The 24573-nt window shown below is 53.1% G+C and overlaps 10 protein-coding genes across 10 annotated transcripts; 8 read left to right on the top strand and 2 right to left on the bottom strand.

Annotated features, from left to right (window-relative positions):
* Nucleotides 1–34: 34 nt before the first annotated feature.
* IAQ61_001691 (uncharacterized protein) lies at nt 35–1636 on the top strand (the record flags this gene model as incomplete). The annotated part of the gene is made up of 3 exons (XM_066095223.1): nt 35–448; nt 503–970; nt 1022–1636. 3 exons carry the CDS (start codon nt 35–37, stop codon nt 1634–1636), a joined length of 1497 nt encoding a protein of 498 aa, XP_065954707.1.
* A 2201-nt stretch (nt 1637–3837) lies between these two features.
* Nucleotides 3838–4489, bottom strand: RPL11 (60S ribosomal protein uL5; the record flags this gene model as incomplete). Its single annotated transcript, XM_003833508.1, has 3 exons — nt 3838–3994; nt 4050–4408; nt 4487–4489. 3 exons carry the CDS (start codon nt 4487–4489, stop codon nt 3838–3840), a joined length of 519 nt encoding a protein of 172 aa, XP_003833556.1.
* Nucleotides 4490–4573: 84 nt separating this feature from the next.
* IAQ61_001689 (uncharacterized protein) lies at nt 4574–6031 on the top strand. Its single transcript, XM_003833507.2, has 5 exons — nt 4574–4823; nt 4906–4914; nt 4965–5036; nt 5092–5503; nt 5554–6031. The coding sequence occupies exons 1-5, from the start codon at nt 4791–4793 to the stop codon at nt 5658–5660; spliced, it is 633 nt and encodes a 210-aa protein (XP_003833555.1). The 5' UTR covers nt 4574–4790; the 3' UTR covers nt 5661–6031.
* A 120-nt stretch (nt 6032–6151) lies between these two features.
* MPC1 (pyruvate transporter mpc1) lies at nt 6152–7057 on the top strand (the record flags this gene model as incomplete). The annotated part of the gene is made up of 3 exons (XM_003833506.2): nt 6152–6385; nt 6571–6643; nt 6775–7057. Exons 1-3 carry the CDS (start codon nt 6313–6315, stop codon nt 7055–7057), a joined length of 429 nt encoding a protein of 142 aa, XP_003833554.1. The 5' UTR covers nt 6152–6312.
* Nucleotides 7058–7401: 344 nt separating this feature from the next.
* IAQ61_001687 (uncharacterized protein) lies at nt 7402–11312 on the bottom strand (the record flags this gene model as incomplete). Its single annotated transcript, XM_066095222.1, has 2 exons — nt 7402–11028; nt 11190–11312. 2 exons carry the CDS (start codon nt 11310–11312, stop codon nt 7402–7404), a joined length of 3750 nt encoding a protein of 1249 aa, XP_065954706.1.
* A 409-nt stretch (nt 11313–11721) lies between these two features.
* IAQ61_001686 (uncharacterized protein) lies at nt 11722–14672 on the top strand. The gene is made up of 5 exons (XM_066095221.1): nt 11722–11894; nt 11949–12193; nt 12246–12391; nt 12451–14368; nt 14428–14672. The coding sequence occupies exons 1-5, from the start codon at nt 11846–11848 to the stop codon at nt 14512–14514; spliced, it is 2445 nt and encodes an 814-aa protein (XP_065954705.1). The 5' UTR covers nt 11722–11845; the 3' UTR covers nt 14515–14672.
* A 186-nt stretch (nt 14673–14858) lies between these two features.
* Nucleotides 14859–16503, top strand: IAQ61_001685 (uncharacterized protein). The gene is made up of 2 exons (XM_003833503.2): nt 14859–15189; nt 15309–16503. The coding sequence occupies exons 1-2, from the start codon at nt 15150–15152 to the stop codon at nt 15869–15871; spliced, it is 603 nt and encodes a 200-aa protein (XP_003833551.1). The 5' UTR covers nt 14859–15149; the 3' UTR covers nt 15872–16503.
* A 796-nt stretch (nt 16504–17299) lies between these two features.
* IAQ61_001684 (uncharacterized protein) lies at nt 17300–18363 on the top strand (the record flags this gene model as incomplete). Its single annotated transcript, XM_066095220.1, has 3 exons — nt 17300–17404; nt 17466–17933; nt 17957–18363. Exons 1-3 carry the CDS (start codon nt 17302–17304, stop codon nt 18361–18363), a joined length of 978 nt encoding a protein of 325 aa, XP_065954704.1. The 5' UTR covers nt 17300–17301.
* A 369-nt stretch (nt 18364–18732) lies between these two features.
* On the top strand, nt 18733–22882 carry IAQ61_001683 (uncharacterized protein). The gene is made up of 2 exons (XM_003833501.2): nt 18733–18912; nt 18958–22882. The coding sequence occupies exons 1-2, from the start codon at nt 18837–18839 to the stop codon at nt 21393–21395; spliced, it is 2514 nt and encodes an 837-aa protein (XP_003833549.1). The 5' UTR covers nt 18733–18836; the 3' UTR covers nt 21396–22882.
* A 398-nt stretch (nt 22883–23280) lies between these two features.
* Nucleotides 23281–24021, top strand: IAQ61_001682 (uncharacterized protein; the record flags this gene model as incomplete). The annotated part of the gene is made up of 1 exon (XM_066095219.1): nt 23281–24021. One exon carries the CDS (start codon nt 23281–23283, stop codon nt 24019–24021), a length of 741 nt encoding a protein of 246 aa, XP_065954703.1.
* Between the last annotated feature and the right edge of the window lie 552 nt (nt 24022–24573).

Genomic DNA, 24573 nt, shown 5'->3' with positions numbered 1-24573 from the left:
ATCCTGCTTCGAGTGAACACTGCATAGCCTGAGGATGTCCACCAACGATAAAAAGGTTACCACGGTTACGATCGAAAGACGAAGTTCAGAAAACAGCCTCGAGGTCAGAACACCACGCACAGCACGCTTCGCCGAAGCCACATCAGTCTACTCTCCGGTTGACCCACCTCGGTCACCGCTCGCCTACCCCACTAACCACTACAAGCCGCAACCCCAAGTGGCAGACGTAGGCTTTGGCTACATGCAGTCTGTCGAAATGGAGGAGACTGACCGCAAATACCTTCCCCCACCAACGCCAAAGACTCCACTCCGGAGTGCTTTGAAGTCACCAGGTGCTCCTCCACGAACACCTGGTGGCGCCGCCTCCATCATGAGCCCTACATTCAAGCAAGAGAAGATGCTGGAGAAGCGGGAGGCCATGACAGAGAAAGAGCAGGCCAAAGACTTGGTAGACTCTCCCATCCTTGCACAATCCAGACAAGCCACTAATAACGTCCACCAGAAAATCAAAGTACGAGTGAGGCTAGCCAAGATTTTCCTTCGCGGCATCAACTTCGCCTGCAGTCTCATCGTTCTCTCCATGATTGCAACCGCATTCGCCATATTCAACACCACAAAACATCTCGCACCAAGAAACGGCCTTCCTCCATGGGCTCAAAATACCATGATCTGGCCCCAGGTCCTGCTTCTCTGCATCGCCGCTCTCTCCCTCGTCATCTCCATCGTTGTCATCATCGCCTACTGGAAAGGCGGTCACCGGAAAGCAGAGAAAGTCGCTGCTTACTACACTGTCTTTGCTATCGGATTCTTCATCTTCAGCATCATCATGTGGGCCGTAGGTGCGGCTGTATTCAACCAGAGCAAAGCCCAGAACAACAACAAGGACATGTGGGGTTGGTCCTGCGTGGACAACAAACGAAGACATCTCTTTGAGAACGACATTGCCTACAGCCTTGTCTGCCGTCTGCAGGTGAGAGCAAAATGTCGGAACTTTCTCCAGTGTAGTACTAACAATGAGTAGAATTGGGCTCTGGTCTGTTGCATCATCGAAATCGTCATTGAGGTTCTCTGTATCAGTATCTACGGCATTGTCTTCTACCGATTCTGGTCCAAGCGGAAGCTCAGGAAGTCCATGGCCCAGCGTGATCGCGCCCGCTCTGATCTTTACCTCGCACAGCTCCGCTCTCAATCCGCCCCCAACACCCCCGGCTTTGGCCCAATGTCACCTCGCTCCGGAGGCTGGAGACCCCCTCCAGGCCACCCCATGTACGTTGACCCGCACTCCGCCGCTGAGGCTGGTGAGAGCGACAAGGTTCAATACGCATATGCGCGCGAGATCGCCCAACCACAGCCCTTTGCCCTCCAAATGCCACCCATCAAGATTACAGGCGCAACACCAAAGATGGAGCAAAATGGCTTCGACGCACCCGCACGCACACAGACAGTCTCACCACCACTTGCGTCACCTGCTTTTGTGGAGCGACACAACGAGCATGTCGCAGCAGCACCCGGCGAGCAAACTTATGCCGCTGTGCCCATTCCGGGTGCATACACACCCCTTGCGTCGCCCTCCTACCCGCCGCCCCAACAAGTCCCAGGCTTTGACTTTGGGTCCTCGGTAACGGGCCAGAAATGAGCGGCTGCCACCACGCGGGTGCTTTTCTTCCGAAACCCACTTTTGCCATCTCAGACTGCATAGCGCTGCGTCATCGTCCATGTCCTTTCCTTTCTCAACATCTTTCCATCTGGGATCTTTGGCACAGCCATCTCTGGCGGAAATGAACTGTACATTTTTTGGGGGCGGGGGTATATAGGAGTAGGGAGTGATTGTGAGCCATCAGGCTTATTTGTTATTCGGCTTCGTTCGGGGTTTTGATCGTCTCTGTGGGTCTGTGTATTTGTATGTCCATGGGCATTGGCCTTGTCTATCGCTTTGATACCGTCCCCTCCTTTTTCACATCTCGGAGCTGGACTTTTTCTTCATTTTCTTACTACTACACTAAGATACCTTGTTTTTGAGAGTAACGTGTCCTTGTGTCTCTGGACGGGATAGATGCTGGGCTGTGTACGGACTGGACTGGAGAAGGAAAAAGAATGCAATGAACGTTGATACCTTTACTAAAGAGGGAGGGCTTCCCACATGCATGCGATTGTGAGGTCTTGATGTGGGTAGCTAGGCTACAAGAAGTCGGATCTCGATACACCAAGGCGGTACTTCATGCAGTCCGCTCGTGGAGGGTGAAGGTATGGGCTGGTCACGTGATATAAGTAAACGCGAACGTATAACTTCGGGAATCAGGAGTAGGAGCAGTTTTCCAAACCGAGTGAGATAGTGGCCCTAACCCTAACCCTAACCCTAACCACCCTGCTGCAATCTACGGTTTTCTACTTGCCTAAAGCGGTAATTTTACGAAGTGTCTGCGATGGAAGGGAATCCTCTGAAGGGAGGAAGTGAAGCCAATTTGTGTATTTCTTGGTTGTGGAAAAGGTGCTTGTAGGGAGAGTTAATTCATGGCTTTGTTGTTTCGGTAAAATATGTCTTGGGACTTTGCTGATGCAGGTATGTCGTGGTGGGCGAGGCTCGTGGGATTGAAGGGTGAAGGAGGACTTGACAGAGGGTGATGCGATACACATGTGTAGTGGCAGTGTGACAGGAAGAAAAACGCAATCATTGTGGGCTTAATCGTATAAATTACACGTTGAAATGTACATGTAAATGATCATGATGAATAGCTCGATATATTCGCTGTTCAAAGTAAAGATGTCATTGGACCACTTTCACATCACATGGCCCCAGTCATCACCACGACCGTGACCATGACCATGGCCATGGCCACAAACCCAGAATGTCGTCCAAACCTACGTGTCGTACAGCATTCCTGGACAACATACCCTATCTAGCTATGCGAAAAGTATGGCCTCCTGCGCAGTACATACATGACCACGTCTTCCATCCACCCTTATCTATAAATTCATCTCGCCGCATCTCATCACATCACAGCCTACCACACAGCCACCCATTTATTCCCACCTGTTACTAAATAAAAACCCACCCAGCACTCTGCCTTTACCCATCCAAATCACATAAAAGATGCCCATCTGCTATCATTGCCCCTGTGGACTCAACCCGCAGCCCATGTGGGTTGCAAGCGCATTCGTGTGCCCCAAGTGCGGCCGCTCGCCTGCGCATCTGGAGGAGGCGCAGCGGAATAGATGGCTTCGCGAGGAAGCCCAGAGGCGGTTTTGGGGGCAGAGGCATGATCCAGATCGGGATTATTGATGACTTGAGTACTACTCAGCCGGGCTGGATGATGCGGTGATAATAGGGAGCCAGACGGTTGGATGCAACCTAGGGGATTGAGGCACATATGCTTGAACTACATCTCGACATTCTCTCAATTCAGAAGGGTGTGGTGGAATGAATTCCTCCTAAAAATCCTACCTTTGAATATCAACGTCCATCTCTATGCCTAGAATTTCGATATGATGAACGATTATGGTGCACTTAGTAAGCAACCACGGACGAGCGTAAATTTTGGCAACAAAGGAACCTGCTGGTCAGCAACATCACAGCCAACATCCCAATAGGCAATGGGCAAGAGTTGATCACACAATGGTTATACGGAACATCACCCAAGTGAAGCCTCCATTGTAAATGTGATCGTAGACCCGCTCGTTAGAGACCCGGTCATGCTCCATTGATAGGCCGCAAGTTCAATGCTTGCTGTTTTGTAGATACACCCAGGACTCCATAGGACCAGACCTTCCGAGACCGAGATGCTGAGTATCATGCAAAATCTTCATTCGTTCCCATGCTCCACCTAATCGACGACACGCTTATCGGACAATGCCCTCGAATCGGTTCTTGTACCACTTGATGGTCTCGTTCTTGTTGACGCGGTGGGAGGCGCCGATCTTGCTCTGGCACCGCCTGCGCTTGGCGACACGCTCACCGGGGCGGGTCATGCAGACGTAGAAGTCCATTCCGTAGATACTATCTCCAGTCAGTGTGACGTCCTCATTATGTTTGTTGCCGCGAATCCACCTACCCAATGCTAGGGTCGTACTTGATGCCCAAGTCGATGTGTTCCGAGATACCGAAACCGAAGTTGCCAGACTCGGAGAAGTTGCGCTTGCGGAGTTCGTACTCCTTGACCTTGAGGCCACGCTCGAGAATCTCCTCAGCCTTTGGGCCGCGGACAGTGACGTGGACAGCGATCTTTTCGTTCCTTCGAATACCGAAAGTACGGACGGTGTAGCGGGCCTTGGAGTAGACGGGGGTCTGACCAGACAGCTGCTCGAGCACCTTTGCGGCACGAGTGAGACGATCACCAGATTCGCCAACGGAGATGTTGAGGACGAGCTTTTGGATGCGGAGCTCCCGCATGGGGTTGGAGGATTTGTCAGACTGCCATTGCTGTTAGTCTATTATCATCTTTCTCGTTGCCGTTGCTCTGTTGCGCAGGACTTTCTGTTCGGTGCGTACCATTGTGATTGACTGCGGGTGTTAGTAGGCGTGGGAGGCTGTCGGGTTGTTGTCGCTGGAGATCGCAAGTTCGAAGTTGGTGGATTTTCAGGTCGTTTAGCGAGACCGTGGGAAAGCCAAGACTAAAGGCCGTGGCCCGTGCTTCGAAAGCTTCGAACTTCAACACCAAAGCACCGCGCATGTCCAGCCCATCCTCCCCCCACTACGGCCAGCTTCTGAGGGGGCTCGTTTTCCAAACTATTCCGAACAAAAAAACTCCCCCTTTATAGAAGCCCAAGTCGTCCTCGGACGCGCAACACTCATCATGTCTGGCGCAGCAAATAGACAGGGCAAGATGGTATGTAGCGCTGCCTGCGAAGCTCCATGTCCTTGACCTGAAAGAAGACGCGCATAGAAACTGACTGACGCTCGATGAATAGCAAAACCTAGTAAGCGCTCCAAAGCCTTCACATGATTGCATTATGCTCATGACTGTTAGATCAATTACCGCATGAAGGTCACACTTCAGGATGGCAGGCAGATGGTTGGGCAGATGCTCGCGTTCGACAAGGTCCGTGGTCGCGCAGTCTTGTGCCATGGGTGCCCTACTGATAGTGCAATTGCAGCACATGAATCTCGTTCTCGCCGACACAGAAGAGTTTCGACGCACGCGACGAAGAGGCAAGGCCGCACCCGGCGCAACACAGCAAGTCACCGAGACAGAGGAGCGCCGCGCAATTGGACTCACCATCATTCGTGGCGCGCATGTCATCTCACTGTCAGTCGATGGACCGCCTCCCGCAGATCCTGCGGCGCGATTGGGAGCGACCAGCGGAGCCCCTACCACGGCCGCAACGTTGGCTGCTGGACCTGGTGCCGCACGACCTGTTGGCCGCGGTCTACCCGTAGGCCTAACTGGTCCCGCTGCTGGTGTTGGTGGCCCAGGTCCTGGCTTTGGAGCAGGTTTCCCAGGCGCACCAGGGGGCTTTGCAGGACCGCCTGGTTTCCCAGGGCGTGGTGGCCCACCCGGTGGACCACGTAGGTTACCCTCCTTATCAGTTCTTTATAGTATTACTAACAGTGTCTAGCTGGCTTCCCCCCCGGGGGACCTCCTGGATTCGGTGGACCTCCCGGCTTCGGCGGCCCGCCTGGCTTTCAGGGTCGTGGTGGACCCCCTGGATTCGGTGGCAGATAAGACAGGACGGATGACCAGCTATATCAACTTTTGGACGACCTAAATCGACGCTTGGGTTTGCTGCAACAAGACAAGTGGATTGAAGCCCGGGTAGCGCATCCCACGATCATGCATGGGCGGATATATTCGTCTACACCAGTCTCGGAGACAACTGTGCATCATATTGTCAGCGCCCTTTTCTACGCTTCGAGCTTAACTGTAGAAGCGCAAGAGATACCAAACTTTACAAAAGCGTTCCTGGCCTAATTCAATGGCCTTGGAATAGGCCAGCATGTCAATAGCCACAATGGCTGCAATGACATACATACCCATACTATACAGTTCATGTCCATTTGTACTGTGAATTCTGTGAATCCCTTGCTTTATAAACATCCAGTCTACAAATACCTGATCCAGGCAATTCCTGGTTATATCGCAACACACGTGACACCCTTCCCGCTGAACGCTGCCCTGCACCCTTCGGACCCTGAACTTCCCCGACAAAAACCTTGGCAAACCCGACTTCCGCCCAGGCGCATCCTAGGTCCAGGGCTCACCACCATCAGAAGCGGCTCCGCGACCCCAATCCCGCAACGCATTTGCACGGCCTCTTTTCCTTTCCCCCCGCCCTCACTCGACAACCACTTCGCCCGCCCCACCACCTTTAAACAAGATGGCTGCTGCAATCAAAGCCCTCAATGCGAAGATTCGCTCAAACAAGTACACGGATTACTTCTGCTCGACTCGTACGTTTACCCCCCCGTTTCTCCAGTCGCGGGTGCGCATTGGCAAAGAGGTGGTATATGGGTAGTGCAAGACATTGATTCCGCATTCTGAGTGTGTCTCTCCGCGCGAGAGGTTGTCTAAGAGGATTGGAAGGGGAAGTATGGAAAAAGCTGATGGATATACATGTTAACTGTGCGGATTACAGATTTCTGGGGTCCGGCGAGTAACTTTGGTATCCCGATTGCGGCGATTGCGGATATGAGTAAGGATCCTGAAATGTGAGTTGGTTTATCTTGTCCTTTCTATCCTGCCTTCCTACATCTATCTTGAGACATCCCTCAATTACCTCTTATATAATCTCTCTCACTAAACTCCCTATCCCGCCACGCACTAACACACTCCAACCCAGCATCTCCGGCCGCATGACCGGCGCCCTTACCCTCTACTCCGGCACCTTTATGCGCTACGCCCTAGCTGTCACACCAGCAAACTACCTGCTGTTCGGCTGCCATGCCATCAACTTCTCCTCGCAGCTCGTCCAAGGCTACCGCTACCTCAATTACTGGAATTTCGGCGGCAGGGAAGCCAGTCTCGAGGCGAAGATGAAGAGTGGGGCTGAGACGGTGGGGGATAAGGCGAGCGCGGTTGCGGCCAAGGTGGAGGATAAGGCTAGGGGGGTTGTTGGGAAGTAAAGGCTGTGGTTGCGGGAGGCGGATGTGGGATGTGTGCAGCTTGAGGGTTATGAGGTTGAATGAAATATGAGCGTGTGAACCATGTTGAACATGTGTTTCTATGAAAGATCTTGTTGACTGCCTGGGAGTACGCCATGCCCATGATCCAATGTACACCATGGAAGCTTTGGCATTTGTCCCTCACTTGTTCCCCGAACTATACACACAGTGCCCATGCGTACTGTACCACCACCCACATCCTCGATCTCCACATCCAACCGAAGATCTATCTCCAATCCCACAAACTAAACTTTAACACTTGCACTCCTAGCTCCCATCCATCAGCATACCAATCAACCCCCCATTCACATCAAACTACTTCTCCCGCCAATCTCCGTCCCCCCCTGCCCATTCGGCAAATCCCCATCCCTCCCATCCACAAACTCCCTATAAATCCTCTCGAGCCGCAACCGCTCCTGCGCGCTAATACTGCTGCGTCCATTCGTCAAAGACAGCTCGATATGCTTCCACTGGATCTGGGGGTCTTTGCGCTCGACCGCGGCGTCCGTGGCATCGCCACCTTTGCCAGATGCGTCATGGCCCCCGCCATCGTTGCTGTTGTCGTCATGCGAGGAAGAAGGCCGGAGTTGCAATTTCTGCTGGCGGCGGAGAGCGAGCAAGGCCGCGATTTTCTGCGCAATAAGCGCGCGTTCCGTAAGTTGGGCGCTTGCTAGGTGAGCGGGGGAAGTGCTTGTGATGGCGGGGGCGGAGGGGTCGTCGCCGTAGCGGAAGTGGGTAAAGTCTGGGATCGTGTTGCTCTTGTCCCTGTTGGATTTTGATAGTTTCTTGTTGTCACCGCCGCCGATTTTGGTGGGGTCACCGCCTTCGTTGTCGCCGAGGACGTCGTGGATGGCTTCGAGTTGGGCGTTGTAGACGACGGCTTGGAGATCGGCGCCCGAGTAGCCTTCTGTGCGCTGTGCGATTTCGCGCAGGTTTTGGCCGGAGCTGTCGGACGTGAGGAGGCTGGGCGCGAGATGCAATTTTCTGGTGACCGCCTTGAGAATGTCAATTCGTTCTTCTACGTCCGGCATGTCGCACAGCAGGCTCTTGTCCAAACGGCCCGGGCGCAGGAGCGCAGGGTCGATCAAATCAGGTCTCGACGTAGCGGCGAGAACATAGACGCCTGATAATCCCTCGGCGCCATCCATTTGCGTGAGCAACTGGTTCACCACCCGATCCGTCACACCCGTAGAATCATGGCCACGTTTTGGTGCAATGGAATCGAATTCGTCGAAGAAGAGAACACACGGTCTAGCAGCCTCTGCACGTTCGAAAAGATCGCGAACCGACTTCTCAGAGGCACCAATATATTTGTTCAGGATTTCGGGTCCCTTGACCGATATAAAATTCAAGCCGCATTCACCTGCTACGGCGGAGGCGAGGAGGGTCTTGCCGCAGCCGGGGTAGCCATACAAAAGGAGACCTGATCGTAAGCGGAGGGGACATTGGGCGAAGATGGGAGCGTAGGTTGTGGGGTATTGAAGGGTTTCAAGAAGAATTTGACGGGTAGTGTGAAGACCACCTATAGAGTCCCATTTTGTGGTCGAGGATTGGAGGGTGACATTGCGGAGGGAGGCGGGGGTGAAGCCTGATAAAGCCTGTGTGTAGTCATCTCGTGTGAGAGTAACGAGATTAGACGAGTCGGTCACGGAGCGAATGAGGGCTTCGTTGCGGGCGCGCGAGGTGAGGAGGACGAGATCGCCGGGCATATACCCATCAGTCTGGCCAGCGATATCGAGAAAGTCTATCGTAGAGTCGATGACAAAACCCCAGTCTCCGTTATCAGTGTCATGGGGTATACTCCCGGCGCTGGGTGGACTACGGTGTGATGTACTGGGTCGGCTAGTCGATGGTGAGTCTGGAAACGCATGGCCGTTGGTCTGAGGTTCCGGTTGTGTCTTCGCGTCTTTCCGTGCTAGCATCTCCAGTACCTTCCTCCTGCCATCCTTGTTGGGTGCCTTCAAACTGACAATCTCCCGAACGATGTGACCACCCACGATGACGTTGTTGAGCGACTCCTTCCCTTGCGCAGTAGCCAGAAGCACCACACCTGAATCCATGGAACAGTACTGCCTGACAATGCTGATGAGACATTCGCTGACTTGACGGCTACGACCATTTTCGTTGCCGACTTGCAACTCCGTCTCTACAGGACACAGCTTGTCCAAATCATCTAATATAACAACGGCGTTTCCGCCTCCTCTAGCACCCCACGACGCAGATGCAAATAATCTGTTGAGCATCTCTTTGATAGTGGCGACTCTCGTCTCATCGGTTAACAATTTTCGACAAGGAAAGTAGATGGCGTTAAACATATATCCTGTTCGTAGCTGGTGAGCCAGCAGTTGAGCGCAATTCGACTTGCCTGCTCCAAGGCCTCCTGTCAGCAGTACAGAAGAGTTATGGGCAAGATGCCACCGCAGCTGCTCGATGAGAGGATCAATACCAACGAGGTTGGGTGGGACCTCTGGCAGTGGTTCGCCCTGTTGCCATCCTCTTGCCCAGCTTGATGGTATAGCGATTTCTTGTCCTAGTTCGATAGCAGGCTTCCTTTCTGGGAAGAGCACCCATGATACTCCAGAGGCTTGTTGTGGCGGATCAAATCGTACTATTCCACCTTGCCAGCCACTGATGGCATCTTTTGGAGGAGGTAAAACCATGCCATCCGTGACAGGCCCGTCTAAAAGACCGTTCTTCTTCCCGTACATAGTCTTGATCTTGTTGATCGCGTCTTCTTGTTCTTGCTTTGACTCGCCGCCGAATCTGAGAGACGCATCACTTAGCGAGGCTGTGGTGGAAAAGGGGAGAACCTTGACCGTCTTGACGACAGGATCTCTTGACTCTTTCGTGCCTTGTGGTTTTATCGCAGAAGGCTTCGCCGTTTGATTTGGCGCGCCTTCGATGCGGACGAGTCCTCCAACGAAACCCTCGAAACCCAGTACTTTGCACAAGGGGGTCGAGAGCGCAACGTGGCGACTGTCAGGTGCATCTTCCCAAGCCGCGATCTTGGCGACAACGCGAGTGGCTGGCTTCTCCTGATCCTGCTCTTTGGACATGTCGACTGGCTCTTGCAGTCCTGCAGGCCTGATGATGGCCACAGAGACCCAATTGGCACCCCTAAGAGCCTTTGTCAGGAGAATTTCCTTGTCCACCCATACTTGAAGACCTTGGGCATCTGCGTCGTCATCATCATCATCATCATCGTCAAACCACTCTTTTGCCACAGCACGATCGACACCGCGAAGGAAAACGGCGCCCTTAGTGGCATTTTCCTCACGACCACTGCGACGTCTGACGGTGCTCGCTGTGCTCTTGCCGCTTTTCCTTGAAGCAGCCCCGACGCTCCTGCTCTCGCGTGTCGAGCTCCGTTCCTTCTGACGTGTCTTGGGCGCAACAATGACCTCGGCGTCCGGGGAGATCTTGACAAAGGGCGAGGGGGTTGTAGGGGCCGGGGCGATGGATGTGACTGTGATGTTGGCGGTCGTGGTGGGCGAGAGGTGGAGGGTCAGGGGATGCGGCGTGTGAGCGTGTGGGTTCGGGAGGGCGCGGATTTGGGACAGAAAGTTGAGTTCTAGGAACTGGGCATGCAGCTCAATCATCTCCCAGTCGACAGGCGTCAATGGCTCGATGTTGATGGTATGCGCCTGAGGTGGGTCGAGGTGTAGTATGACGCCCACTTTCTGCCCTTCTTGGAGGCCAATCAAGCGCGCAAATGTCGCATCGACTTCGACGGCCGGCAGGTCTTGCTGGCTCGCGGCCGGGTTTGCCCTCATGCCATCTCGTGTGACTACAGGGGCAATGCGCCGCTTGCTTTGCATGCCCGTCCACCCTACGTAGACGGACTTTTGCGGGGCGGCAGCAGTTCGCGCATCGGAAGCGCCCGGGGGTGCAGGCTGGCGATAGGTGAGTTCGACGACGACATTCTGAGCAACCTGTGGGGGGAACTTGTCAGCAGCAGTAGTAGTAGTAGTAGCAGTAGTAGTAGCAGTAGTAGTAGCAGTAGTAGTAGCAGCAGCAGCAGCAGCAGCAGCAGCAGCAACAACAACAGTGGTAGCAATGCGTGGGACGGTGGGTTTGCGCAGAGTGGACGGACCGTGTTGGCATTCACGAGCACAGAAACCAGAGAAGGCGGGAGGTTGACGAGACAATTCTTCAGCGATGGCTGCAAGGCGACCTCAGCCTGGACGACATTTCCTGCAGGCTTCTTTGGCGGCATGCTGCGTTTGGTGGTGATGTAGATTCACACAGCAATGGCGACTGGGGAAGTTGAAGCTATACGATAGCGGTAGGTAGGATTTTCCCGGTAATAGGTACCGGTAGTAGATGGTAGCCATTCACTCAAGTTGACAGCAGTTGACACAAAAGACTCAAAGTTGACACCACCACAACAGATGCCGAGGTCGTCGGCCGCCGATGATCAGCTCTCCTCTCTGTGACTGTCTGGCCAGCCATGGCAGGGGAACGTCCAAAGGCGGTCTGGGCTGGCAGAGAGAGCAAAGCCCTGGAGAGAAAAGTGGCAGCCAATCGCGCGCCCTGGCTGGAAACGCGGGTTGACGCGCGCCCATGGAACGCGACCAGCCCCCCATGCCCCAAAATTGCCTAACTGCTGCTGAGTTGCTGTGCCATGGACAGAATACAGTAGTTGTACATGGACTAAGCTAAGTACATGCCAGCCCACTGCCCGCTACTCCATTCGACAAGCATCTCCTGCGCCGTAATCACAGACTCTGCATAGTCGGCCGAAGAAGTATGGCGCTCTTCAACACCAATGCGCCCGTCAATTACGACGAGCAGGAAGGTCGGTAGACCCTGGGGGAACACAACAAGGGCATCCAGCTAACAGCGCTTCCAGCCGCTTTTGTCGACTTCCTCAAGACATTCAAATCTTCCTCCACCGAAGCAGCAGACCAACTCGAGAACCTGAACCTCAATGGCGACGGCGAGGACGAGTACGACATGGTCGACGGCGAGGACGACCCTGCGCCAAACGGAACACAGTCGCGGAACAAGTCGAAGCTCAAGTATATGGACATGCTGCAAGACATTGCAAATCGCATGCGCGACGAGATTCAAATAGATCTCAACGACATCGAGGCCGTGAGTCGTCCCACCTTCTGAATATGTACCAAAACATTGTGCTAATCAGCAGCAAAAAAAAAAGTACGAGAAAGCAACGTCAGACGAAGAGCACAACTTCAAGCTTGTCGAGTCAATTGAACGCAACGCTCATCATTACATCGAGATTCTGTCACGGGCAGTGGACAAGTGCTTACCAGCGCCAACAAGAGAGCTCAAGTACGACATGTCCTCAACCCTGAGACCACCACCCCCTTCAGCGACTGACCACACCACAGCTTCAAGGATGATGTTTTAGATGTCATCATGACTCAGCGCTCCAAGCGCAACGAGAGAATGCAGGAGCTTCAAGGCGTCGACGACAGCGCGCAAGCTGCGCCAGAGACCATTTTCCCCGCAGCCTTGACTCGCCGATACACGCTCAACTTTATTCCCAGGATACCGGCTGGTGCCAGCAGCCAACGAAGTACCAAGGCCCTCGCCGTCCGGAATGTTCGAGGAGAGCATCTCGGTCACCTCATCACAGTCCGCGGCATCGCCACACGAGTATCGGATGTGAAGCCGGCCGTGCTAGTCAATGCCTACTCCTGTGATCGTTGTGGGAGTGAAGTCTTTCAGCCAGTGACCACGAAGCAGTTCACTCCCATGGTCGAGTGCCCTTCGGAAGAGTGCAAGAGCAACAAGACCAAGGGGCAGCTTTTTCTCTCTACTCGCGCTTCCAAGTTTCTTCCTTTCCAGGAGGTCAAAATTCAAGAAATGGCCGATCAGGTGCCGGTGGGTCATATTCCTAGACAGTTGACCATCCACTGCCATGGTGCCTTGGTCCGCCAGATTAACCCGGGAGATGTCGTTGACGTCGCAGGCATCTTCCTGCCCACGCCCTACACCGGCTTCAAAGCAATACGCGCCGGTCTGCTCACGGACACCTACCTGGAAGCTCAACATGTTTTCCAGCACAAAAAGGCGTACGACGATATCGTTTTAGCGCAGCCGACTCTGAGAAGGATGAACGAGCTCGAGAGGACTGGCCAGCTCTACGAGTATCTGTCGCGATCCATTGCCCCTGAAATCTTTGGCCACGTCGACGTCAAGAAGGCACTCCTTCTCCAGCTCATTGGTGGTGTCACCAAGGAAGTGGGCGATGGAATGCGCATTCGTGGTGATATCAACGTCTGTTTGATGGGTGATCCTGGTGTGGCCAAATCGCAATTGCTCAAGTACATCACCAAAGTGGCACCACGTGGTGTCTACACAACCGGTCGTGGTAGCAGTGGTGTCGGTCTCACTGCTGCAGTCATGCGTGACCCAGTTACTGACGAAATGGTTCTTGAAGGTGGTGCTCTAGTCTTGGCTGACAATGGTATGTGCTGCATTGATGAATTTGACAAGATGGACGACAGCGATCGGACTGCTATCCACGAAGTCATGGAACAGCAGACCATCTCCATCAGCAAGGCTGGTATAACCACGACCCTCAACGCTCGCACATCGATTCTCGCCGCAGCCAATCCTCTCTACGGACGCTACAACCCACGCCTCTCGCCCATCGAGAACATCAACCTTCCCGCCGCGCTCTTGTCGCGTTTTGACGTTCTTTTTCTCATCCTAGATACCCCTGCTCGCGACTCAGATGAAGAATTGGCACGCCATGTCACCTATGTGCATATGCACAATGCTCACCCCGAGGGACCGGGAGGCATCATCTTCAGCCCGGCCGAAGTGCGACAATGGGTGGCTCGCGCAAGGTCCTACCGACCCACGGTGCCCAAGGAAGTTTCCGACTACATGGTTGGTGCCTATGTACGCATGCGCCAACAGCAGAAGCGCGACGATGGAAACAAAAAAGCGTTTACGCACACATCTCCACGTACACTTCTTGGTGTATTGCGTCTCGCACAAGCGTTGGCGCGTCTGCGATTTGCCGAACAGGTCATTGCAGAAGATGTGGATGAGGCATTGCGTCTCACAGAGGTCAGCAAGGCCAGCTTGTATGCCGACGAGAATCGCAGAGACGATCACACACCAAGCAGTAAGATCTATCATCTCATCAAGTCGATGGAGGCCAGCGGTGCTGCTGCTGTTGGGGACGGCACTAGGGGAGAGTTGGATCTGCGCCGTGTCAGGGAGCGCGTATTGGCCAAGGGCTTCACTGCAGATCAGTTTGAACAGGCCATTGATGAGTACGCATTGCTCGATGTAAGTCTCCCAAGGTCATGTGAAGCTCCCAACCCGTATACTAATGTAGAATTTTTCAGGTCTGGCAAACGACAGGAGAGGGTACGAGATTGGTCTTCATCGAAGCTGGCGACGATCAGGATATGGACGACGAATATGCTTACTAAAACGCATGATGATCAAATTTGATAATCTCAATTCCTACGTATGGCGTCTCACGGCGTTGCAGACATGAATGTTCTTGGGTGCAGGTTTAACATCGTTTGCGATTGAAGAGACGCACCATGAGTTGATAGCACATGAATCAAACACACTTTCAATGGCCTCTGTGCTTCCCGAAATCCCAAAAACTGTGCTCTTGGCAAACTCTTGAATGACCCTTCGACAAGTCGGCCGAGAAGCGACCGTTTATACACGCCAAAGTGGCAAGGCGACAGCAATCATGTGGGTTACCTAGACTAGCATCATCGCCGGATGCATTCGCGGGGTCGCTACCGTACAGTGGGAGAGCCCCAAAGCGTCACGACATCACAATATGATGTACTCGAATGCTTTTGAGCCATTCACCGTGTCGCAAGAGTGATGTGCAATTGTCACCATCGCGCGTCCTACCTGCTTCATTAGGCTTACCTTAGCTATCCATCCCGCGCAATCTTGTTAGTAATTGCGGCGACAACGAGATCGCGCCTAGCTTGCTCCACATAGGCACACACGCAACTCTTTCTCTGGCTCTGTCTCTACTCTCTTTCTCTCCTCTCGCGCATAGCTTCGCGCCACCAAATCTGACTCCCATTTCGCAACTATGGCCGGCAATAACTTTGCCCAATTCCTCGTGGTAGGACGTAGGTAGTCCCCCCGCCCCCACGGCCCGTCATAATGCTCCCTCGCCCCAACCATGGCTTCACTCAATACCCTATGCCCTCATCATAACCAGTTGTTTTCTAACAAAGCTGCCAAACAGCAACATGTTTCTTCCTCGGCATTCTCTTCGCCCAACTGCCCTACGACTACAACGTACTCTGGACGCTCCCTGACGACCGCACCCTCTACTTCAACATCCTCGAAGAGCACATCAAATTCATGTACGCGTCCCCTGCTATCGTCTCGCGCATCCTCAACATCGCCATCGGCACCGGCATCCTCGGCTTCCTCATCAAGCTCTTCAAGCCAAACCAAGCCAACATGCTCTTCGACGGCGCCTCTCTCGTCCTCTACATGGCTGGCATCACCGTCTACCTGACCAACATCGTCAAGGGCTTCCGCGTCGTCACCGCAGGCATCTACGGCGACGTCTCCAAGGCCAGCCCCGGCGAACTGACCGAAGACGACGCGGCGGATTATATCAGCCGCGAAGATACGCTGAGGGTGTTTGCGGCGAGTAATACCATTTTGGCGCTCGTCCTGGTCGGCGTGCTGGTCTTGCAGGCGGGGCAGTGGTATGCGAAACGGGCCGAGGAGAGGGAGCTGGCGGAGTTTGAGCGACAGGCTGAGGAGAAGAAGGGGGCGGGGAAGAAGAAGTTGTAGTTGTTGTGTGGTCTAATGTTGGTTTTTTTGGAGCCACGGGTTATATCAAAGGGCTAGTTTTTTTCTCCTAATAGTGGGAACGGAGGGAGAGTTGGTTTTTACTCTTGGATATGAGGTCAGAGCATCTTGAAGGGTAACAAGGGCTTTTCTTTGGGCTGCAGGGAGTGAATGACGCTGCATATATGATAAATTCTAAGAGGGGTAAATCATGCAGAGATAATAAAAAACGCCAACGTCTCCGGTGGTATGAGGGCACACGAAGGATGATCATGGGTTCCAGAGCCACTTTGCCCCGTATACATACTTGAGTGGATGCTCTGCCCAATGTGGTCATTATCTTCAATTCCTTCTTTCTCTCTCTCCCTCTCTCTCCATATATGTTTGTTTGGGTGTTATTATCACGCTTTTCAGCTTCTTCCCAGTCATTCACAGTCGCTGGGATTTCTCATTCACAAGCATACTTGGTAATACGATCTCCCTTCTATTCGCGTTGTTATATAATTTTTTATACATCTTCACATTGAGTCATCGTCACTGTATCTTTCTATTCGCAGGCGCACTTAGCAACGTGGCCACTCTCTTAAACACACCCTATCCTATGTCTCTATATACATATGGCAAGCCTTCTTTTCCCTATTCTCTAGTCACAGTCATGACAAAGTCCTTCTCGCAAGCACGTTGCGTCATTCTACATACCATATCTTGCAATGATGGGTCTCACATAGCACCATGCACTCACTTGTCCCGCACATAATGTCATTCAACATAATAGGGAGTCTTGTAGTCATCATAGGGAAATCACTTCACTTCTCATTCATTTGGTAGCGGGGTGTTGGGTCTAGCGTAATGGTCCATTGCGTTTGCTCCTGTTTAATGTTATTACGCTCCTTCTTTACTTAATTATGTTTGGCATGTATTCTGCTTTAGTCAATCACACCAGCCCTCCAGCGAACACGACTTGTCTTGATACTTTACGAGTCGACGCAAGTGCAGCAACCGCTTCCTGGTAATAGTGCTTTATTAGCTTGAAAAGGTGACTCAAATCAAGGTACGTCCGCATTTCTGCACTTCTACTGGGATTTTGGAGGAGCTTTCTTCTGTTGGTGGGCGGAAGTTATTTTGCGTTGCAGTGGCAGACGGTTGAATCGTTTGAATCGGGAGTTTGAGAGCGTCTTACTGGAACGATATCACGGTGAATAACATCAACGGCCACTAGTCGATCTGTAATCAACCAGACCCAAGGAATCATCGGTCTTCAGGCGCGAGTGTCTTCACCTGGAACAAGTGGTCTCTTGAGCCGCCAATTGGCTAGCATCATAAGCCTATTGACAGAAACAAGCCAAAGACCCAACAAGGCAGAATGTAAGAGGGCCCACTCCACTCACCTAAAACATATCCAGTTCTGACCTTGCTTGGATTCGGCGGCAGATATGCCTATGGACGGTAGATCCAAAGATGGCCACAGCGTGAACGAGGGTCTGAACAGCCGCCCAATGGAGCGAGAGCGAGCTATAACTGCAGGCGCTCATCCAAGTATATCTACCTTTGTTTCAGTATCTGCTTGAGCCTCATACTGACTCAAATCTCGATAAAGGATTCCTCCAAAGCATTGATGATGCGCACTCCTCGTCAACACCAGCTTCAGTAAACGACGAGGAATCCTCCAAGCAAATGCTTGCAGAGATGTACGAGACTTCGACTGCGTCAAGTCCTGAGCAGGAAAGACATGTACTACAGTCGATCGTTACTAAACTCAAGCACGAGCTATCATCAACCCGTCAAGACATTTCAGATGATCAGCATGACCTCCATGAGGTTCGTCGTCAGCTTTGCAAAGTGAGAGGATCATCCTCTACTTTGTGCAACGAGAGACCCAATATCTCTGCTGTCTACCTCACGGTACTGAACTCAACCCAAACGAATTCTATGGGTAGCAGCAACGAGAGTGCTCGAGATCTTTTGCAAGAATGCATTGCTCACATAGTTGCACTGATCGTGGCAAGCTTAGATGGTGACGACGAGGTGACTAAAGCTGGAATGCGCACATACATAGCTCTGACTTGTGGGGATGCCCAGCCCACGCAGATTTGGTACAACGAACAGCGCAAAAGCCCGGTGACCTCTTCCAAACCGTTATTCAAGCGCGGGATCGAGATAGAGTGGCTGAAGAGAAGGAGAGTCTACTGTTTCGATTGCTTATCTCCAACGTGGCAGCCGATGCCCAGGAGGTGGACCTCCTCGTCTTTTTTTGCTCACACAGCTCACATTGGAATGAAATGCAAGTACCACAGGCCAAGTTTGATATATCGCAGCTAACAGTCTCTTTCAGTCGCGAGATCAAGTTCTGGAAATACAGACATCCAACTGAGGGAACGAAGATGGCCCAGGTAGACATGTGGACAAGGAGGGTCGCTGTCATGGCTTCCTGGATGAGCGGGAGCATACTTGGACTCAATCTGGACACTAAATTGGCTACGGACCTGGCGAAGTAGACCACATAGGTCAAAGCTCTACAGCGTCGGAACCTTTTTTTCTTTGGATGAAACAGTAAGGATAAGGGACTCTGAAGAAGATCACGTTATATCAGCTCAACTGGTCTCATGGTAGTTGTCCAGCGCTCTGGAGGAAGGTGGAGTATTGAACAAGTTTGCATAGTGGAGATGAATGGAATGAAATGCAAGCATCTGTTCAATTTTTGGTATCGTGATCTTGCTCAAGAACATAGGTACCTTGCAATCAAGTAAAGGTTCAAGTGGAGAAATAAGCATTGGTGGTCTGCCCATCAGAAGTCTTGGCGACGATCGGGACCGCCCGCATCATACTGCGACTGCAACCATTTGCCGGCCCCCACTTACGGGAGACACCACTCTCGCAATCCAATGGGGTTTTATTACTGTGCTTTTTGCCTCTATTCTTTCTTGGGTGACTACGGGTGACGAGACGCAGCATTGTCTGGAAATCCAGCATGGATAGTTCAGCCGAGATTGCGTACAATGAGGCGATTGCGACGATGCGCGCAAAGGAATACCCCATGCTTGAAGGTAGTCTTTCCACGCAAGGCCAGCCCACCTACTGATCATACCTAGGCACAACCTATCTTGACCATGCGGGAACTACGCTCTACGCGAAGTCACTGATTGAGCGCTTTTCTGCCGACATGATGTCTAACCTCTATGGCAACCCGCATTCCGCGTCCAACGCCTCCCAACTGACGACGCGCCGCATCGAAGATGTTCGACTGAAGGTCTTGCAGTTGTTCAATGCCGATCCTCAGAAGTTCGATGTTGTGTTCGTCGCCAATACAACTGCCGGTATAAAGCTAGTGTTGGAAGCATTCAGGGACCAGAAGGAAGGATTCTGGTATGGCTACCACCGAGACGCACACACCAGTTTGATAGGCTTGCGCGAGGCGGCGACTGAACATCAATGCTTCGCGTCAGATACGGAGGTCAATGACTGGATCGAGCAACAAGACAAAGGGGTTGGCAGGCCGAAGCTATTCGCCTATCCGGCCCAGTCCAACATGAACGGGCGTCGCCTCCCTTTAGATTGGACGCACCGTGTTCGGAAGAACAAGCCAAAAAATGTCTACACCTTGTTGGATGCGGCAGCTCTTGTATCAACCTCACCACTCGACCTCGGGAACCCTGACACGGCCCCCGACTTTACTGTATTGAGCCTCTACAAGATATTCGGCTTCCCCGACCTTGGTGCTCTCGTTGTTAGGCAGGCGTCGGCATCGATTTTCGATCGACGCCGCTATTTTGGTGGCGGCACAGTTGAGATGGTGGTGTGCCTAAAGGAACAGTGGCATGCGAAGAAGGCCGACTCGCTACACGAGAGCTTGGAAGATGGTACCCTGCCGATCCACAGCATCATCGCGCTTGACAATGCCATGGCGATTCATCGAGAGGTGTACACTTCCTTGGACAAGATTTCCAGGCATACAATGTATCTTGCGAAGAAACTGCACGAAGGACTCTCCTCGTTACGGCACGGAAATGGCAAAGATGTATGCCATGTATATCGAGACATGACCTCCACTTACGAAGACGCAACGACCCAGGGTCCTATTATTGCCTTCAATCTCCGCAACGAATGTGGCGGCTGGGTCAGCAATGCAGAAGTAGAGAAATTGGCCGCTATTAAGAACATACAACTAAGGACTGGTGGGCTCTGCAACCCAGGTGGGGTTGCGAGTTCTCTTGGATTGGCACCTTGGGAGATGAAGAAGAACTTCTCTGCTGGGCAACGTTGTGGCAATGACAACGATATCATACGAGCAAAGCCGACGGGCATGATACGCGTCAGCTTTGGAGCCATGAGTGTGCTGGAAGATGTACACTCTTGCATCGAATTCATACGTGAATTTTTCGTTCAAGGCAGCCCACCACCATCACCACCACCCACGTTACCAATGAGCGCTGCTATCTACGAGCCACCAACACGAAGCCGCTTACAGGTGGAGAGCCTGACTATATACCCTATCAAGAGCTGTGCTGGCTTCAGCGTGCCGCCTGGTAGTGCGTGGACAGTACGGCCCGAAGGACTTGCGTGGGACCGTGAGTGGTGTCTTGTGCATCAAGGCACAGGCGCGGCATTGAGCCAGAAGCGCTACCCGAGAATGGCTCTCATACGGCCGAGTGTTGACCTTGAGAAAGGTGTACTGCGTGTGGGTGTTGCTGGTGCGCTACAGGGCTCAACTAGCATGGAGGAAATCACTGTGCCTCTCTCGGTCGACCCACGCATGTTTGCAGATGGAGACGTCTACAAAATTGCGAATGCGAAAGTTTGTGGAGAGTCTGTGCAGGCGAGGACGTATCGATGCAACGAGATTTCTTCTTTCTTCACGCAAGCTCTGGGAGTGGCCTGCCACCTTGCCCGCTTCCCAGCTGTGAGCAGCGGAAGTGGCTCACTAAGACATTCCAAGGCGCATCTCCAAAAGCATGGAAATGGTGGCGCCCTGCGCATACCCGGCGCTTTCCCAGATGCGATGGCCCTTGGGCCGGGCGCGTGCGTTTCAAAACCAATCCTACTATCCAATGAGAGTCCGATTCTCACCATCTCGCGATCAAGCCTCAACCGCCTGAACGAAATGATCAAGGCAGAGGGCGGCAAGGCAGCGCAGGCAGAAGTCTTCCGAGCCAACATTGTGGTTGCGGAGAAGGCAGAGTACCCGCCTGGGCTTGAGGAGCCGTATGCGGAGGACGGGTGGCGCTTCCTACAGATTGGTCACCAATACTTTGAGATGCTGGGTGGGTGTAGAAGATGTCAGATGGTATGCATTGATCAACAGACGGCGGAGAAGGACGAGGAGCCGTTTGTGACACTGTCCAAGACGCGCCGATTTGACGGGCGGGTGTACTTTGGCGAGCATACATGCCATGTCCAGCTGGAAGACGTGGCTACGCCACTGGGGCAAAATCCCACCATTATGGTTGGGGATGCGGTGCGCCCTTTCCGGGACGATGAGTTCGATCGGGACCGTTCCTCTGCATGGCCTCATGGGCTGAAGGCCATGTAGAGGCCATGTAGAGGCCAGCTCACACGTTCCGATGTCATGTTGCGGCACAGGCCGATTCGGGGTGTGGAGCTGGGGTCTTGCAGGAGGACGTGCCAAGCACGTGTATGCGACTATGTAAGTATGTAGATAGCTACTACTAGCATTTGCGCGTAGCATCATGTCAAAGGGACAGAAAAAGTAGCACACAGCCGTGGAAACGAATGGGATGCTCAGAGTATCTCGGGTCTCAAACATGTGGGTTGCCTCTCATGTAGGCGGGCGGGAACAGATTGTAGACTGAAGGGCAAGCAAAGCGTGGTGTGTAAGCGCTGTTCAAAGGGCGTTTTGGAAGAAGAAAGGGTTTGGGTGTATTTGGGCCTGTTGCGATGACTTGAGCAGCCCGCTGTCACACGGGTACTGTCTTGACATGGACAACGCGGTGGCGTCACCAAGGCGCGCGCTCTACGACGGAGCAGGCCAAGGTGAGTGGTACGTGGGAACTGGGGAATTCAGTATCAGGTGGAAGCGCGCGACATGTCGAACCAGGATAGAGAGAGACATCAGACATGTACACAGCGGCTGCAGGGCTGCGGGCGAGACATAAAGTGGACTTGGTGCACCCACGAGATCAAGACAAGTCTTTTTATGCTCGACTGGCACATGGATGCATACAATACAGACTTAAGACAGACATACACAGCATCTACCTTCATTCCTACGATACCTAGTTGCTAATTGCACTTGTGTTTCTATTTCGAGCCTCTACCAATCCCCCCCCCCCACACACCACACACGGCTCGACCCGTTGTTTCACTCGTCTCGCACTTGGCCTACCACAGTACATGACGCCGGCGTCTCATCAGCTCGTCTCAAGTTTCTGAACCCCCGTTCCAGCTAGGGGCCCGTTCGAGGCAGAGTATAGATCGTGCCTACTTGGGTACCTACTAGGTATTCAGACGGACCAGGTGGCCACGTTTGCTGGGCCAGGATTGTGAAGTTGCCTGCCGCACATCATCAGCACCAGCATCAGCAGCAGCATCAGCAGCAGCAGCATCAGCAGCAGCAGCATCAGCAGCATCAGCATCATCATCATCATCATCATCATCATCATCATCAGCATTATCAGCACCACCACCACCACCACCGCCAGCATCAGTACCAGGACCATAACCGGGCCCAAGACATCAATCCATCACACCCCCAAACGCCATTGCACAGCGAATCAGGCCGTCCAAAAGACCGGTCAAGGATTGCTCAAAGACCTGCAGGCGCCTTACCAAAGCACACGCATCGCCCTCGTTGCTGCCCAGCCAATCAGAGTTGGCAGCCAGCCCGTGGTTCCCTACCAGCGCACGGCCGCCATCCTAGTCATTCCCTAGCACTCGGCGCTTAGAGAGACGTTCTGAGACTCTCCACTGCCTTCTGCCCATTCGCCTACCCGTATTCTACCTTAGCCGCCTATTCTTAGGGCCTGGGATATACCCACCTACCTACCTACCTACCTACCTACCTACCTACCTACCTACCTACCTACTGTTACCTACCTACTGTATCTACCTACCTACCTACCGTCACTCTCTTGCATCTTGGCCTCTTGCCTCTTGCTTGTTGCCATTGACATACCCATGCCTGTCAAGGCCTAGCTAGTGTGTTCAGAGTGTACCTACAATAAACACACATCACTCTCCCTCCATCCCTCCCTCTCCCTCCCTCTCTCTAGTCTCTCTCCCCGGCGCCAGACTACCTGCTTACCCGCCTCGCTCTCTATCATCCTCCTCCTCTCCCTCTCTCCCTCTCCCTCCTTCTCTTCCTCCTCCTCTCCCTCCTCCTCTCCCTCCTCTCCCTCTCCCTCTCCAATAGCTCTCCCACCACTCGTTCTGCTGAGTACCGTTTACTGCACCCTACCATGGCCGCTACTGAATCCAAACCGGCCCTGTCCACCCTCAAGACACCGCTGTCTGCCACCTATCCGTCTGAACTCCGGTCGCCCATGGTCCACTCGGCCACGACGCCCATTTTTGCCACCATCAAGCGGGAAGACGACCTGAAGACGCCCATCACTCCACCCACGGCCTATCTGGAGTTCCTGAGGAACCTGTCCCCCGTTCTCACCAGTCCCATGTCCACAGGCACCAGTTCTCGATTTGTCTTTGAAGCCAATCGCCCAGTCTCCGGCACCTCATCAGCATCCAGCGCCTCATTCACATCCACAGCTGCCCCAGTAGACAAGGAGTCGCCAGCAACGTCACGGTCCAGCAGCTGCAGCCGGTGCGAGCACTCCAAGGAAGACCCACCACCACCAATGTCGGCCCCTCCGACTAAACTTCAAATGGTCACCATCCCCCCTCCATCCCCATTCAACAGGCCGCACTCTGCGCGGACACCCCGCCTGTACATTCCTCCATCACCCTATTCGCCAGCCAATGTCCGCTCTCCAGCAAGCGCAAAGTCCATCCAATCGCCCTATTCTGCCATGTCACCCAAGGCATGGGAGGTGGAAAAGAAGACTGCCCGATCTAGGCGCGTTAGCGTGCGCGAGGTCGTTACTCGTACAGTGACCTACAGTAGCACGCCCGTCGACGCAAAGGCGCCACAATTTCCACAAATTGACCCCGCACCCCGCGGCAAGAGGAGAAAGATTGAGTAAGAGTCGCTCCCGTGTAACGTGAGCCTGCCCTTATCGGGACTCTGCCTTTGAGCTTGTGCAATTACGCGAACCGCGCGTACCACATTACGAACGACTCACGAACTTGTCCTGGCGTTTTCATCTTTGTTTTGGATTGGCGCCTAGCAGTCTGTCTTCATAGCAAACACACGACCACACCCCCATCCGATCAACTAATAATCATCGGGTCCTGGCGATCCAGTCGTACCATCATCCCTTCAAACAAACTTTACTTCGCATTGAAGCCACAGACAAGCCCTTCATCCCGGCCTACTATTCCAATCGACCTACCACCCCCCCCCCCCATTTTCTTTGTTTTACCCAATTTTTTGTTTCATCTTTCTTGATTGAAACCAGAAGGAACGACGTATTACGGCCACACCGTCGTTCCCACTCACTACACCTCTTTCACGGCGCAGAAAACTTTATTCAGGCGTTGCGGGGGGAGCTTTAACCTATTTCTAACGCGGATACCTCTCTATATACACTGGCGGTGAGTTTAAACCAGGGGCTTGTTGTTTTTCTACGCGGTTG

This window comes from Plenodomus lingam (assembly GCF_022343315.1).
Source record: "Plenodomus lingam strain CAN1 chromosome Unknown contig_13, whole genome shotgun sequence".
Classification (NCBI taxonomy): Eukaryota; Fungi; Ascomycota; class Dothideomycetes; order Pleosporales; family Leptosphaeriaceae; genus Plenodomus; species Plenodomus lingam.
The sequence above is the reverse complement of the archived record's forward strand: the minus strand, read 5'-3'. Positions and strand labels throughout refer to the sequence as shown.